General features: G+C 37.5%; 1 protein-coding gene across 1 annotated transcript in view; it reads right to left on the minus strand.

Annotated features, from left to right (window-relative positions):
* Nucleotides 1-14,754, minus strand: part of lmbrd1 (LMBR1 domain containing 1) — a 49,716-nt gene extending 34,962 nt beyond the window's left edge. Inside the window, exons 1-4 of the mRNA XM_085369376.1 lie at nucleotides 14,689-14,754; nucleotides 12,877-13,053; nucleotides 11,968-12,031; nucleotides 811-908 (exon numbers count right to left, since the gene is read on the minus strand). Of these exons, the coding sequence (XP_085225502.1) occupies nucleotides 811-908; nucleotides 11,968-12,031; nucleotides 12,877-13,053; nucleotides 14,689-14,754 (405 nt within the window). The remainder of the gene's footprint in view (nucleotides 1-810; nucleotides 909-11,967; nucleotides 12,032-12,876; nucleotides 13,054-14,688) is intronic.

Raw genomic sequence — 14,754 nt, forward strand, 5'->3', positions numbered from 1 at the left:
CATAAATGGCGCAAAGCAAAACGTAATAAATAACACTTGTTTTCTGTGGCATACAGTACATAAAGTAGTACAATGTCTTACTGTTGTAGTCCATGCAAGTTTGCACACAGTGTGTTAAGCTTAAGTTACATATAAACTTGAGTTCAATAAAAAAAGCAAGCGATGGTGCTTGATTGGACATGGATGGTTTAAACCCAGGTTACAGAGAGCTCACTTAAGTTTGCCCCTGCATTGCCAGTGCCTTAAAAGCATGTTGATTGTATTTGCTACCTAACAGAACATTTGATGTCTTTATTTTTTAAGTCTTTTTAATGTACAAAGTACATAGTCTAACTCTCAACAACCATTACAACCTTTTACATTCAGCAAATATGTGCACCTTGTTCCTTCTGTGATCATGCTGTGTGAGTCTTGTGACAGATTAGAAAACATTCCTCTACAGCACCACAAGTAGTCAAACAATCAACACTGTATCTGCAATTACTTGCAAATTATTTTAAAGCTTGTAAATTTTAGTCACAAGGAGCATAGCAATGTAAAAGTTATTAGCAGAGAATCATAAATGATCCAATTATTAGAAATAATATTAAAGGAAAAACTACTTAAGAAACAACCTATTTTGTTGATAAAAATCCACTTTAACATGGGTGCTTTGGGAAGGTTTGTGTGATTTTCAATTAAATAAAAATAAAAGATGAAGTGGTGCAAGTCGCCTTGAACTGGCTACAATATTCAAATGAAATCATTTTAGGATATGCACCACATCTCAGCAGTTTACAGAGATGTGTGTAGCAAAAGAAAGTCACTTACTGAGCATTTGTTCACATTGTTGTCATCCCTTTCTTCATAGTAGAAGTAAACAAAGGGGATCCACAGGAAGACACAGATTAGTATGATGGAGTAAAGAGCTGTTTGGAAAAAGGAGAAATGAATTCAAGAATTAAAAATCATAAATTTTGAGATTTACACTGACAAAAGTGAACATCACAGACTGTCAAACCTGCTCTATCATGACACAGCAGTACAGTGCATTAAAAAGAAAACGTATTGTGCTGACCTTCCATTAACATGTTAAAGGTCATGTGAAGTACACATATGAAAATATATTTTGACCCTAAGGACATGTGCATTACTTTTTTAACCCTATTCAGGATATTAAGGTACCACAATATAACAAATTATATAGAAACCCCAAAAGTTTTATTTCTAATACTCCCAAAAATACAGGAACTTTTCTTTCTATTAAACTGGTATGGACATAATGTACTAGGTGCACATTATAATCTGGTGCCACCAGCAGTTAAGTCTCTACTGCTGCAACAGGGGGCTGAGAAAGGTGGAACCTGCAAGTTATTGCTAATGAAAAATTAACATGTATATCACAACTGCTATGAAGAAATAACCAAAACAAATAAACAAATAAATAAGCCTCATTCAGAAAAGTGGAAAGACAGAAAGAGGGAGTGAAAGAGATCACATAAGCAAATGTGGTGATGGACAAACTCCAGAACTAACCTTTGATATTCAAACTGGCTTAAAGAGAAATGAAATTTATGTTCAGATATATATAAACTAACTATATAAAGACTAGGTCAAGCAAAATAAATGCATAAATAATAACAATATTTCATATAATAATATTTCATTTCAGATATATATTTCATATATATCTTATCTTATCTTATAAAAATAATGAGGCCACATCACAATGAAAATAAATTAGCATACTGAAAAAAAATATGGCTTTCACTTTTTAGGTCTCGTTAAAGTAGTGCTTTTAATGCTCAAGGTATTTGTAACTGCTTATCTTTATAAAATATTTGGCCACGGGGTCAAAATTTAACAAACAATGTTTCTAGTTTCTTTTTCCTTTTCTTTCCAGTAACTTGTAGTGTGGAACAGGCTCACACCTCTTAAGCTGTGTTAACCAGCAAGCACTATTTAAACACTGTCTTAACTATGGTTGTTAAAAATAAACTGTATGCAGACAGTTCATCTGCAAGAAAAACAAACGGTTATGCAAGATAAAAGCAGATCATAGTGTGAGCGGAAAAACATCAGATCTCAGCATCTCATCTGCAATGGAAGAAAGAATTTGCTAGTATGCACCATGTTTGTTGACAAGTCAGTCATCCACATTTTATTGATTTGCATATGGAGACTGGATTCGATGCAAGCACAATCAAGATAATGAGAACTGATTTTAATACAAGATGTTGAAAATTGAAAAAAGAAATAGAACTGATATCACTAATCAGTATCCATACAATGTTTTCTCATACAAATCATATGTTTATGTGTAAATGGGGTCAATAACAACTGTCAGCTAGTAAACCTGTATCATTAGTATTCTTTAAACAGCCTGAACATGTAAGGAACTGTTGTTTACACACTTTGAGCGTGTTAAACTCAGTAATCTATGAATGGTGCTCTTTCTGCTCAGAATATGATCCAGAACACTAAACAATTGATTCAATTAAAGGAGGAATATGTTCTCCCTTGGTTGTTGCTGTGACTATTAGACTGAGTACCTTTTACAAAGCAGATAATAACAATTTCCTCTTGAATGTTGACAACACTAATATAAGAGAAACCTATCAGCTTGAGAAAAATTGCTTTATTCAATAGAGCTTGTGACCTTCTACATGAGGTGTCCTGTCCTTAGAGAAAGGGCTTTGACATTCTCTGATCCAAGCCTTTTTGTTTGTTTCTTCCTATATAACTTTTCTGAGAGAAAAGACCAACACTCAAATGCATTAGGAATTCATAAAGGGGAGGGTGCGGCAAAAAACACTTAAACAGAGAGATGCTATTCCAAGCTGGTAGCTTTTTTTTCCTGCAGCAAATGGATGTCGATGCAGACAGACCAGATAACCTCAAAATAACTCATAGAAAAGCATGTCGCAACAGTGTGCTCAGCAGCATGGTTACCGTTTCCCAGAAACACCTTGAGGTGATAATGTGAATCATTAGCACAAGGTGCAACAAAAAAGAAATGTGCTAGAATAAACAGCTTACCAAGACCGTATCCACTGTACTTTCCCGTGAAAACAGCCCCTTTAATACTGTGCGTGATTTTTATGAGTTAAACTTGAATTTAAAGTTCTCAAAATAAAACAAAAATAATAACAAAAGGTAACATTTGAAACCTTTAATGGATTTGAGGTTCAGGTATATGAAAGACTAAATAAATGCCCTAAGCAATACCCCGGACCTCAGAATGAGAAACTACACAACTGTAAATGTGACTGTTGGATGTAAACTAATAGAAGCTGAGTAAAACTAAAATTGAAAACTCCTAACAAGCACTTAATCCATAAAATCAGCAGTACACTTCAACTCCAATGGGCATGTGGAAAACTACTGTTCCATATCAGTCAAGAAGGTATGACCCTAAGCGAGTGCAAACATGTCCCTTTGTGAAATGAACAATATTCCACAAAAGGCTCTCTGTGCTGCAGACAAATGAATGCCATTGTTACAGAGGTTTGGTTTTTCCCAGCTGTGATTCTGACAGGGCATTACTTTCAATAAACACATGCTCATTGCTCCACTAAGGTATCCATTTACACTCATTTACAGCTAAACAAACGGAGTTCAGAATGATGCCAGGAGCCCATAAATGCAAGCCATGCACAGTATGCAGCCACTGGCATATGCTTGCAGGTTAAAGCAGTGAGCAAAATTAATCATAACACCATGAATATTAACACAATGAAGGAATAGGTCATACTGCATTGCAATGAATCATCCATTACTCTTCATGCAGATCTTGGGAAGAAGACCTGACCAGGGAAAGTTTTGCATATTTATCCCTGTGAAAGGGAGCATGTATAAATGTCCTTAAACCTTTACACAATTCTTGTGCTGGCAGTGGATCCATCATGTTCTGTGGGTAGCAGGGCTGCACTTTCCCTGGATCAGCTTTTCTGAGGCATCCCACAGATATCCACCAGAATGAGGTATGGGGAGTCAGCACCAAGAGACCTTTGTCACATTCCTTGAGTTGTTTTTGAGCAGTTTTTGAGGAGCAGTGGAGTTCACTGCCTTGCTAAGAGAGATGACTATCATCGGGTATGGGTTTGTCCCAAAACAATGTTTTGGTGGGTGGTACATGTCAAAGTAAGAGCTACAGGAGTGCCAACACGCAAGGTTTTGAGGCAGAGCATTTCAGTGTAACAAGATGATTGTCGTTATTCACTTCACCAGTCAGTGGTTCCAGTATACACTCCCGTTTACTCAGTGATCAAAAACAACAGTACTTATAAATTTGCTCTGTGAGGCTTAATGATAACCACGTCCTCACATGACAGTGGCTATCCACTGAGCATTAGCACCTCTTGTTCCTTGATGTAATACAGTAATACATGTTGTAAAAATACAACATGTATTACTGATCATGTGAAAATTCAATACCATGGGTGATATCTCATAGAAAACCTTCCTTACTTGCATGTCAACACTGAAACTATCAACACTGAAGACACAGAGGATTTCAGATATTTATTTAAAACAAAACAGAATTTGCACACGAGCTACATGAATATCAGGAGAATTGCACTGACTCATATTTCTTAAAGGTATATCAGTAACAAGTTTGCTGTGACTGGCATGTGTCTGGGACTTTCACATGCAGCAGTCTACTGCTGTTATACATGCGGACTTAGCCTCTGGCAACCAGATTTCAATATTTGGTGACTGGCTCAAGAGATACAGACGGTTGTTGGAGAGTCACAGGTACCACCCATGGCTCCTCTAGTCTGCCTGTCGAAGTGTCCTTGGGCAAGATACTGAACCCTAAAGTTTAACAACTGATCATTTCAAGTGCTATATAAGTACCATTTAGCAATATTTAAAGTCCACTAAAGCAACAAGCAGCAACTTAAGACACTCTGGAAACCTCCAAGTTATTCTACAGGTTTCAGTTCTTTATGTTGAATATGTAGGATTTGCATAGGCCTCTCATATTTTCACAGAAACCCCAGCTTTTTCCAGCTGGCAGCAGACCTCATTACACACACACACTTTGAGGAAAGAGGGTAATGTGAAACTGAATGCATACGAAAAAAGGGACTGGCTGCATTCACACTAAATTTTCATCAGCTCTGTCCTCAAGGTACTTCAGATCAGCACCATCAGTACCTTGCGTAAGGACACTTTGGCGTGTGGATTGAAGAAGCCGGGGGTTCATACCACTAGCGCTCGAATTAGCTGATGACCCCTTTTACCTCTTCTATTGTATACGATACAAGGTGAGGCTAAGTGTTCACTTAAAATCTGTGTCAGTATTTTGAACTGGGAAAAAGGGAGCAGAAAAGCTGCTACCTGGGTTGTTTCTTGTCCTTGTGTGACTATGTTTCAATTGTCAAAGGCCCCTCTGTATCACATAAAACTGCCAAAATAAAACTACAATTTGTCAGTGTTTTCAGAAATGCTCTTAAAAAAAGCATTAGGCTACCACTTTACAATAAAATTCACTCTGCACATGTGGGTGGACCAAAAAAAAAAAAAAAAAAAAAATCACAGAGAAAAAAAAAGAAACTTATTGTTAGTGTATTTGCAAGAGGACTCCTTCCTCGCTAGTTTCTCTTCCACAAATGGCATTTAAAAAAAAGGCAGGGAGAAAGCCAATGATTTATTTAAAGGGCCCAGGGGTATTTTGCCCTGTTGCTTAAGGGTCTTATGCACCACTGCTTTGAAGTACTGAGCAGTCCAAGGAAATGTATAAATGGACAGAGGAAGGAGATTGAAAGGCTAAGCTTTCAAACTTAGGGTTCATCAAAGATCACAAAAAGGTATTTGGGCTCTAAACGGAAGTGGTTGTTTCTGTTGCAGACGTTCTTCCCCTTTGTCGACTTAAAAGGTACACTGAATGTAATAGTACACCGTGTAGACTTTGTGAGCAACTGCAGAGTTTAATAAGTAATGGTTCAATCTTGATTCTGGCATTACAGATGTATTCTGATATAGCTGTTACCTTTTCATCACTGCTGTTCAGGTTTTTGCTCAAAGTGCCCCCTGTGCAATACTCTATACTCGCGCATTTACTCTGAGATCGAATATAAAATGAAACATTTGCTTGAGCAAAAGCTTAACATGAACACACAGATAAATTTTAAAAATGGTTTGAAGTAACCTGTAAATGCCACAATGGCAAATGCTCCCACTGATTCTGTACAATTATGTTGATTCCTAAAAAAACAAAAAAAAAGAGAAAACATTCATGTGAAAAGGTTTATCAGAAAGAAAGAAAGAAAGAAAGAAAGAAAGAAAGAAAGAAAGAAAGAAAGAAAGAAAAGGCTACAACAGAATTTTCCAACCCTATAATTGCAATTCTATGACTACCCTATGTTTGTAAAACTCTTAAGGCTGATTATAAAGTAAAATGTGGCTGCAGAGAAGCATGTCCATAGAAAATGCACTTTAAAAATAATAATAATAAAACAGCAGAAATGAACCAAATGACAGCTATGTAAAGCCATCAAATTATTTTAAAGATCAAATAAATAAAACACGGGGAGTTCTTCAAATCACTGGACATGCACATACTTATTAACTGTGACCACCAATGAATATAAAACAGTCTACTTCAGAGAAAAACATGCATCACCAGTACAAATAGAAATCTCTGTCAACCCTGTAATTATACTATTTGTGAAGAGACAAATGGACAGTGCTATCAAATGTTGCCTTAAGGAAAATTCATCTTTAAAAGTTACACTTGAAAGGAAGCTGTCCACACAATAAACATGGAGCTAGGTCTCCACCTACTGGCAAATAATAAAGTGATGGCCGTTATAAATAAATAAATAAAAACCAAATCTGTCTAGTTCTACATAAACACCGATAACAAAATGCACTATGTAGCTAAAATTAGATTCAGCGTATTTTCACTTTCAGTCTCATGCTGCAGCCTTCAGCAAAGTATGACTTTGCTAAGACGCAGCACAGTCCTCTCATGCCGTCATCTTCACAAGCACCTAGTCACAGTAGACATTTTATCACATAATGATGCATCATGAATCCCTTCTGAGTTAAAAAAAAAAAAAAAAAAAGGAGGTAGAAAGGTAGAGCTGACTGGAGAGCTAATCTGTAAAAATCTCACATCATATGACCAACAGTCATCTTATGTTTGGTACAGCAGAAAGCAGCAGAACAACAAGTACAATCAACTGAGGAACATGTCAGTGTGACAGGTTAATATTCTGCACCGCTGAGCTCATAATTCAATTCCAATATTCAAAATGTGCTACGATTGAACAAAACGTTGCTCCAAACGAGCAGAACCCATTATCAATCTAAACTCCAAGGCTGGGACTTTTGTATTCCAGGCAGTTTTACAAGTATACATCCTTCCATATCAGCAGCCAAAGGTTACAAGCACAGCATATACTTACACAGCTCTGACCACATGTGCACATGCTTGAAGCAAACAGCAAATTCCTTCAAGCTTCTTCCCTACCCCTCTTCTGACTTTAACGTCTATGGCTTTTCAGCTGAATAACATTATGCACATAAAAAAGCCTCTCTTTTGCTCTTTGAATGACATAAAAGCATATAATGCCTACTTAACACACAATATAAAACATGTAGTAACCTATAAAACTGTGTGGAATGAGCATCACAATATGAAGTGCTACATAAAACCCAGCAATTTTAGCTGCCACTCAAAGCAATTACAGAAATTGTGACTTAAGATTTTCTCTCAAAGGCTCCAACCAGATGTACTAAACCAATTATTAAGCCAACTATATGTGCTTTTGCTTTAATTTGGGAAACACATCTTGAGTGTAACTACTGTACCATGAACATGGTTTCCAGGCAGTTTGGCCATTAAATGAATTAAATTACTGACAAGACACAGCCCTGCATTGAAGACTAAGCCTAATGAATTATTCATATTTCTAAATCTCTATAAAGCAAGGTTTCATTTAGGGGGATGTCTAATCCAAACTATAGATAGCAAAAGAAAAAAGTCATCCTTATGTATGAAATCATAAGTTTATGTTTAGAGCACAATATATTATGGCCTGAATGCTGAGGGGCAGTGCTGTGGTCTGTGCCTTTTTTGGATTTTGGAGGGAGGGTGTCATTATGCCAGAGGAAGTGGTTTCTTTGAGGGGACTGCCTGGGCATGGAGACAGCTTGTTGTCCTTGCATTTGGCATTTTTTAACAGACGGTATACAACAGTGTTGCTGACAGCCACTTTAAGCTAGCATCTGTTAGAAAACACACGATCTAGAGACTTTGGCATGACTGAATTTGCTATCAACAAGGACAACTTGTGTTATCCTTTAATATAACGACCATGAAGACATTTCTGAGGCACCAACAGTTTTAAGCTTGTAATTTATCAGTCAAAAAGTCTGGATGTTGTCCATGATTTACAACCACATACAAATACTGTGTTACGAACTTGCATTTCATGTGTTTGTTTTGTGCAGTTAATGTATCTGTTTATGTTAATTCAGCTGTGCCAGGGCCCTGCTCCGATTGGTGCGTGGATATACAGCCCGACGTGACTGGTTCCAGCTGGAGGACCCACCCATTAAAAGGAGGCCGGAGTGCCGCGGCGGGAGAGGTTCTCGCATCTCTCCTCATGACCCAGCAGTATACCTGTGGCAGCCGCTGGCTGCATTGCTGTTTTGGAAGTTGTGGAAGTGGAGTGGTTAGGGGTGAGCTGCTGTTGATCACCAGTTTTCTCCTGTTTTGAATTAGTTAAGGAGGTCAGACTGTCTTTATTTTTGACTTTGTTTTGGTAAGGTCAGGAGTGCGAGATTTGTGTAGATTTGTTTTTGTTATTTTGGCCTTGGCTCACCCTAAAGCGTTGATGCTCCCGCTTTCGTCTTGTAATCGGAAGGTTGCCGGTTCGAGCCCCGGCTTGGACAGTCTCGGTCGCTGTGTCCTTGGGCAAGACACTTCACCCGTTGCCTACTGGTAGTGGTCAGAGGGCCCAGTGGCGCCAGTGTCCGGCAGCCTCACCTCTGTCAGTGCGCCCCAGGGTGGCTGTGGCCACACCTGGTGCTTGACTGCCATCACCAGTGTGTGAATGTGTGTGTGAATGGGTGAATGACTGAATGTGTAAAGCGCTTTGGGGTCCATAGGGACTAGTAAAGCGCTATACAAATACAGGCCACTTACCATTTTTCTGTCCTTCTTTACCACTTGGTAAATAAATCACATTATAAAGAACGTATTTGTTTCCTGTCGCTGCTTGGGTCCGGTGGGGGGGGGGGGGGGTGCCTCACTCATGTTATTGCCTGGCCCTAGACGGGTCGTAGCAACTGGAATTGCAGAGTCATCCTTGGAGACTAGACCTGCCCTTTCTCATAGCAAAGGAATCAAACAGGATTAGTCCAAGATGCTCAAAAAAACCTCCTAATGATGCAACCCAGTGTCAAACAAAGCCAAAAACAAAGTGTCAATAAATACAAGCTAAGTGTGACAACTACAACAAGCAAATCAAATAAATCTTGGTGAACAAAGAAGTGGAAAGAAGTACTGTTGAATAATCAGCCATCAAGCTATCTGCAGATTTTGTAGGTTTTGGATTAATACACAGAATGCAAGAAAAAATCCCCCAAAATATAATAATTATTATTATAATTATTTTTTTTTTTTTAAAACAAACAGGCTCTCATTTGTGCCATCCTTAATGTCAATTCCACTATGAATATAGTAACCCCAAAGTCTAAAATGTATTGGTACATAATATTGAAAAGATTTAGAGTATCCAGAGAAGTGTCTGCAAAGACTTCTCTTCAAAAGTAATATTAAATATCTGTGAGGCCCTCAGGTGGAACTGCATTAAAAATCCACTTTTGAAATTAATACCAGAAAGTAGAGTTTCGCTGCATTCATAACTGCAATTTAGATCTCTGCCATGAAAAAAGCCATAGCTAAGAAATCAAAAAAAATTACATCTCCGCTCATAAAAAGCAATAAACTAAAAATAATTTAAATCCGGTTGCTATCCCCTTCAAAGTTTTTTCATTGTGCACCACTTAGAGCACTCCTGCCACGTTTGAGTCAATTCCTGGAGGTTCTCATCACTTTCATGTACCTCAAACTTAAAATCAGACATCAACTTCTGTATCAAACTTAGTCAGCCTTCATTCTAAGAATTATCAGTGTAGATTAGATTTGGTCTCTGTCCGAGAGGACAGTACTCTTCCATGGACAAGTGTCCAGTGACCAAGCCATCAAGTGAGAAGGATGCTTGGCTACATTCACACAGATGTGCACTCTGACTTTATCCCCCACTGTCACACTACAAATGTGGAGTACTGTAAAGTCATTATGCATCTAAGAGAGAGCTTCTGACCCTCTGAACTTTATCTCATTTAAGATGAACTGCAGCAAAGTAGAACACAGTCCAACTGTTGGATGACTAAAGCTTTAAGCTTTTTTTCTTTTCTTTTTTTTTAAATCATGGACACTTAGTCTTCTCTGCCAGAGATGAGAGACACTAATCCAGCTAGTTATTCAGGCACATTTCAAAAGACAGCAAAGGACACATGGAATGGGTCACTTGCAGAACTGTGAAGGCATCATTAATGCTAAATGATCAAGTTTTGGAGGAACATATATCACCAGATAATGTCTTTATCAAGGAAGGCCTTCTAGCTAGAAGGCTCCCAGCTAGCTAGAAACCTAAAACTACATCCTGCTGCTATTAAAACATCAAGTCCTGGTGCTAAAATGCCTCTGAAAATATACAACACATTATGCAACAAAAAAAAATATCACACATCAGGTGTTGTTTAGCTGAAATACTGTCAAGCAGCAATTGGAAAATCAATTGCTTTTGAAGACTGTAGTAAAAGTATATGTATGCATCACATCCTTATCATTGAAATGGTCCATATGGTCATGTGACTTCATCACAGACTGACCGGTTTTGTAAACCTGTTTAACAACTTGTCAATTCCTGCCATTTTACATGAAGAGTTGGTAACCAAAAGGCAGAAACCTGTATGACCAACTCAGCAAGCAGCATATTTGATACATTATGAACTTGGTCCCAGTGAAACAAAAAAAACACATTCTCTACAACACACAAAATAAGGCACATTAAAGTATTACAAACATATGCTATTAAAGTAAATACTATGACATTACACAAGTATGTAAATTTACGAAATAAATTACCTAATTTTCAACTCTTACGTTGTTAAAAATCCCAGGGTTGTGGAACCAAATGATTGGAAAGGCACTTTATTTGTAACAGTAAATTCAATTTGTTTATTGCTACAAAGGACAAACCTAAGTGGAGTGCTATTTAACAGATACGACTTTCTTTAATGACCAAAACTGGCATATTGCCCAGAAACACAATAAATGTTTGATAGATCTGATTTACAGAATAATCATGTAAAACTGTTTTCGTTCTTCAACATAACCCTGTGACAAAAACCCAAATTTGAATTCAACCGAATTTGTGATGAAAAGCTGGTCTTTAAAAAGGCCAGATGATGCTTTAGAAACAGTTAGCTATTGTTTGGGCTTTAAATATATCCTCAAGTCACAGCCTGACTAAAGCAGCTTCAGAGCAGGTAAGCTCTGCAGTCGAAGTTACTACAGAGAGATGCCCTGTGTGAAAATGAGTCACCAGTGTGGGAAACAAAGAGCCTATGTGATTTCCAGAGTTAGACTGCTAACCCTCTAGGACTGCTGCATAGATGAGACAGGCCCCAGGTGTTATCAAAATTGAACTGGCACCTCATTCAAATCAAAGCAGAGATAAGATCAAAATAATGACGTAACACACTTATAATCATGTAAGAAAAGTAAATAACTCAAAAGCAAACATTGAAAACAACGCAAACTTAACCGCTGTGCAGTTAATAATCCTTTTATAATTTAAGTGTTTACTATATTTTATTTTCACATAATGACATAAATGTCAACAATTTTCATTGTCTGAGTTTATTACCCACATAAACTATGAAAAAAAATATACTTACTGTAATATCCATACAACACAGTATCTTCAATTTGCCCTCTTGTCTCATTGTTTGCTGCCCATTCCTGCCATGAGAAAGCCAATTATGAATATTAATTTTAACATTTGTAACAAGGCTGATTCATGACTCATGTATAACAATAAATGAAAAAAGTTTGCAATAATAGTTCTCAAAAAATGTATTTAGAATGACAGCTTAAATAAATACCATAAAACTTAAGCCTGAGACAAAAGAAAAAATATTGCAGTGATGAATGATTTAGCAGCTTACAATCACACAAAGCAACAAATTACCTAATGTTCAAACAAAAATACTATTAAACACACTGAACATATTACACATCTTGATGTAGATGTACACCTACTGACCACTTTATCCAACTGCTAATCAACTGTTCATTAACAAAAATACCCCATTAGCCAATTGCATGAAAGCCACTTTAGCCATGCAGTCATGGGGAAGACAAACGGCTAAAGTTTAAACTGAGCATCAGAATGGGCAAGAAAGGGGATTTAAGTGATTTTGAACTGGTGCTCATCTACAACAATCTCACACAGTTTATACAGAATGACGAGAAAAAGAGCAAATATCCAGTGAGCAGAAGGGAAAATGTTGCCTGGCCTGAGTCTCGATTTCCCAACTCACTGATGTGCAGACAACAAACCCGCAACTGTGCGATGCTATCGTGTTAATATGAAACTAAAATCTTTGAGGAATGTTTCTAACAACTTTCTGAATCTGTGCCCAAAGGACTCATGGTAGCTCTGAAGGCAAAACAAGTTCTAATCCTGCACTAGCAACATATACCTAATAAATTGTCTGGCGACTTTATTCAAATGCAACAATAAGACAAAAAAAATCCAACTGAGAAATGCATTTAGATTTTAGGTTGAAGAACAAAATACTAACCTTATAAGTACCATTGGGATACTTCATGAAAGAAACAAGGAATATGTCCACTGGTAGAAGTGCAGACGTGATCAAAGCAATAGCCAGAGCACATATTGCAGTGATAGTTGAAATAACTTCACTCTCCCGCCGACTTTGAAATTTCCGAATGTAGATCCAACAGAACACGAGAATTACCTTAAAAACAAAAAACAAAACAAAAAAAACCCAGTAATTCAAATAAATCAAAGGTTTAATAATGTCGTCACGAGGAACACTTAAAATAAATAACAGGGCAGCAAAAACACTTTTGGCTTACAGAGCTCTATTACATGTAAAGGCAAAAGAAAACAGAAGTAAATTCAATCAACTAAATGCTTGAACAAGGTGGCATTTGCATTTAATTTGCAAAATGTCAACAGGATTTATAAAAATCAAACTGAAGCAAACAAGCAACACACTAGAGGTTGGAAATCAGTAAAATTATGCTGCATAATACAATAACCTTGCAACAAAGTCTACCTTTGTAGTGTTATATATCCTTGAAATGTAACACACTTATAACACAAAAACAAAACAACTGAAATCTAAGTATTAAAACAACAAGTAGGGCATTATGTAACTTTAAAAGCCTGACTGCAGGTGCTCTGGAGGAGCTGATCCGATTATATCATACTCCCTTCTCAGAGTGACAGGCAATAACACAAAGTCTTCATTTCGTAAGAAGCAAAATAAACAGACTTACTAGAAAGGTGATACGAGTGGTACACTTTTTAAAAGATTGTTTAAATTAAGTAATAACATACACATGTATTATCATGCTGTTCAACGTTTAAAGGGGAAAAAACGAACAGGAGAGAAATTGACATTGTAATGGGAGAGAAGCTCATTAGACAAAAAAGCAATAAATGGGCTCCAAAATGACAAGGTCATATTCCAGGCACATGTGCTTTAAGAGGTGAGGACACTGCAAACACTTGCCCCTTCAGCTTAAGGGCTGCCATTCGCAGACAGGATCAATTAAAGGCCCACAGCTTTACGCCTCCGGCTGCTTGCTCTGCCAGGTAATGGCGAAAGGCTCTGCATCCAAATAAGACCCATTGAGAGGTCTGAAATAAAAGGGTTGCTTAGTACTGGGCAGAAAAACAGAGCAATTTATTGGCATCCAGCCATTCTTCTGGAGGACTTGTAATTTAGCCATGTGATGTGGGTATGAATGACATTTGGGATAATGAGGGCTAAAATGGGCTGCAGATTATCAAGCTGAACAATTTTAAGACATTCATTTAAGTAGCCCACTACAGAAGTCTCAATTTATGTCTTGCTAGGGGGGGGGGGGGGGGAAAGAAAACTACATAGTTGTCTTTGGTTAAGGTTGGTTAATGTAGTTTTTCCACTTTCAGCACTTATTTATTTGTAATAAAAACAGTGCGTTTAAAAACAAGGAGACACTTTACAGTACAGCTGGGTGGTTTTATACAGGAAAAATCTAACCGTGGATGTTACATTTTTATGAAATTAAGTAACAATACCAGATTCCTATTCTCCACAAAGTGGTGTTTAACAATTCCAATGTTACTAACAGTACGCAACACCAAAATATTCTAAACAGTTCACTGAAAGCCTCTTATAGGGCGACAGCCTGTAAGTGTGTCACGGCTAATGTTAGCTAAAACCAATCCAAAGACAGTGCTGGCGTTAATGCGCTGTAGCCATGTTGCGCCGATTAACACCGATGTTAAAGCAACGAATTTGCCTACTAGCACAACTCGGGCTAACCGTTTACCGCTCCACTACTTTATAAAGCGACTACGTAATGTCGTGCTTCCTTACCAACAGTATAACGGTGAAAATAGACCACCCGAGCACAGACTCTGTTAGCAACGACTGAGCCGCCAT

The sequence above is a fragment of the Diplotaxodon limnothrissa genome, linkage group LG13, assembly GCF_057381915.1.
Source record: "Diplotaxodon limnothrissa isolate DT_005_m linkage group LG13, D_limnothrissa_male_GT1.1, whole genome shotgun sequence".
Classification (NCBI taxonomy): Eukaryota; Metazoa; Chordata; class Actinopteri; order Cichliformes; family Cichlidae; genus Diplotaxodon; species Diplotaxodon limnothrissa.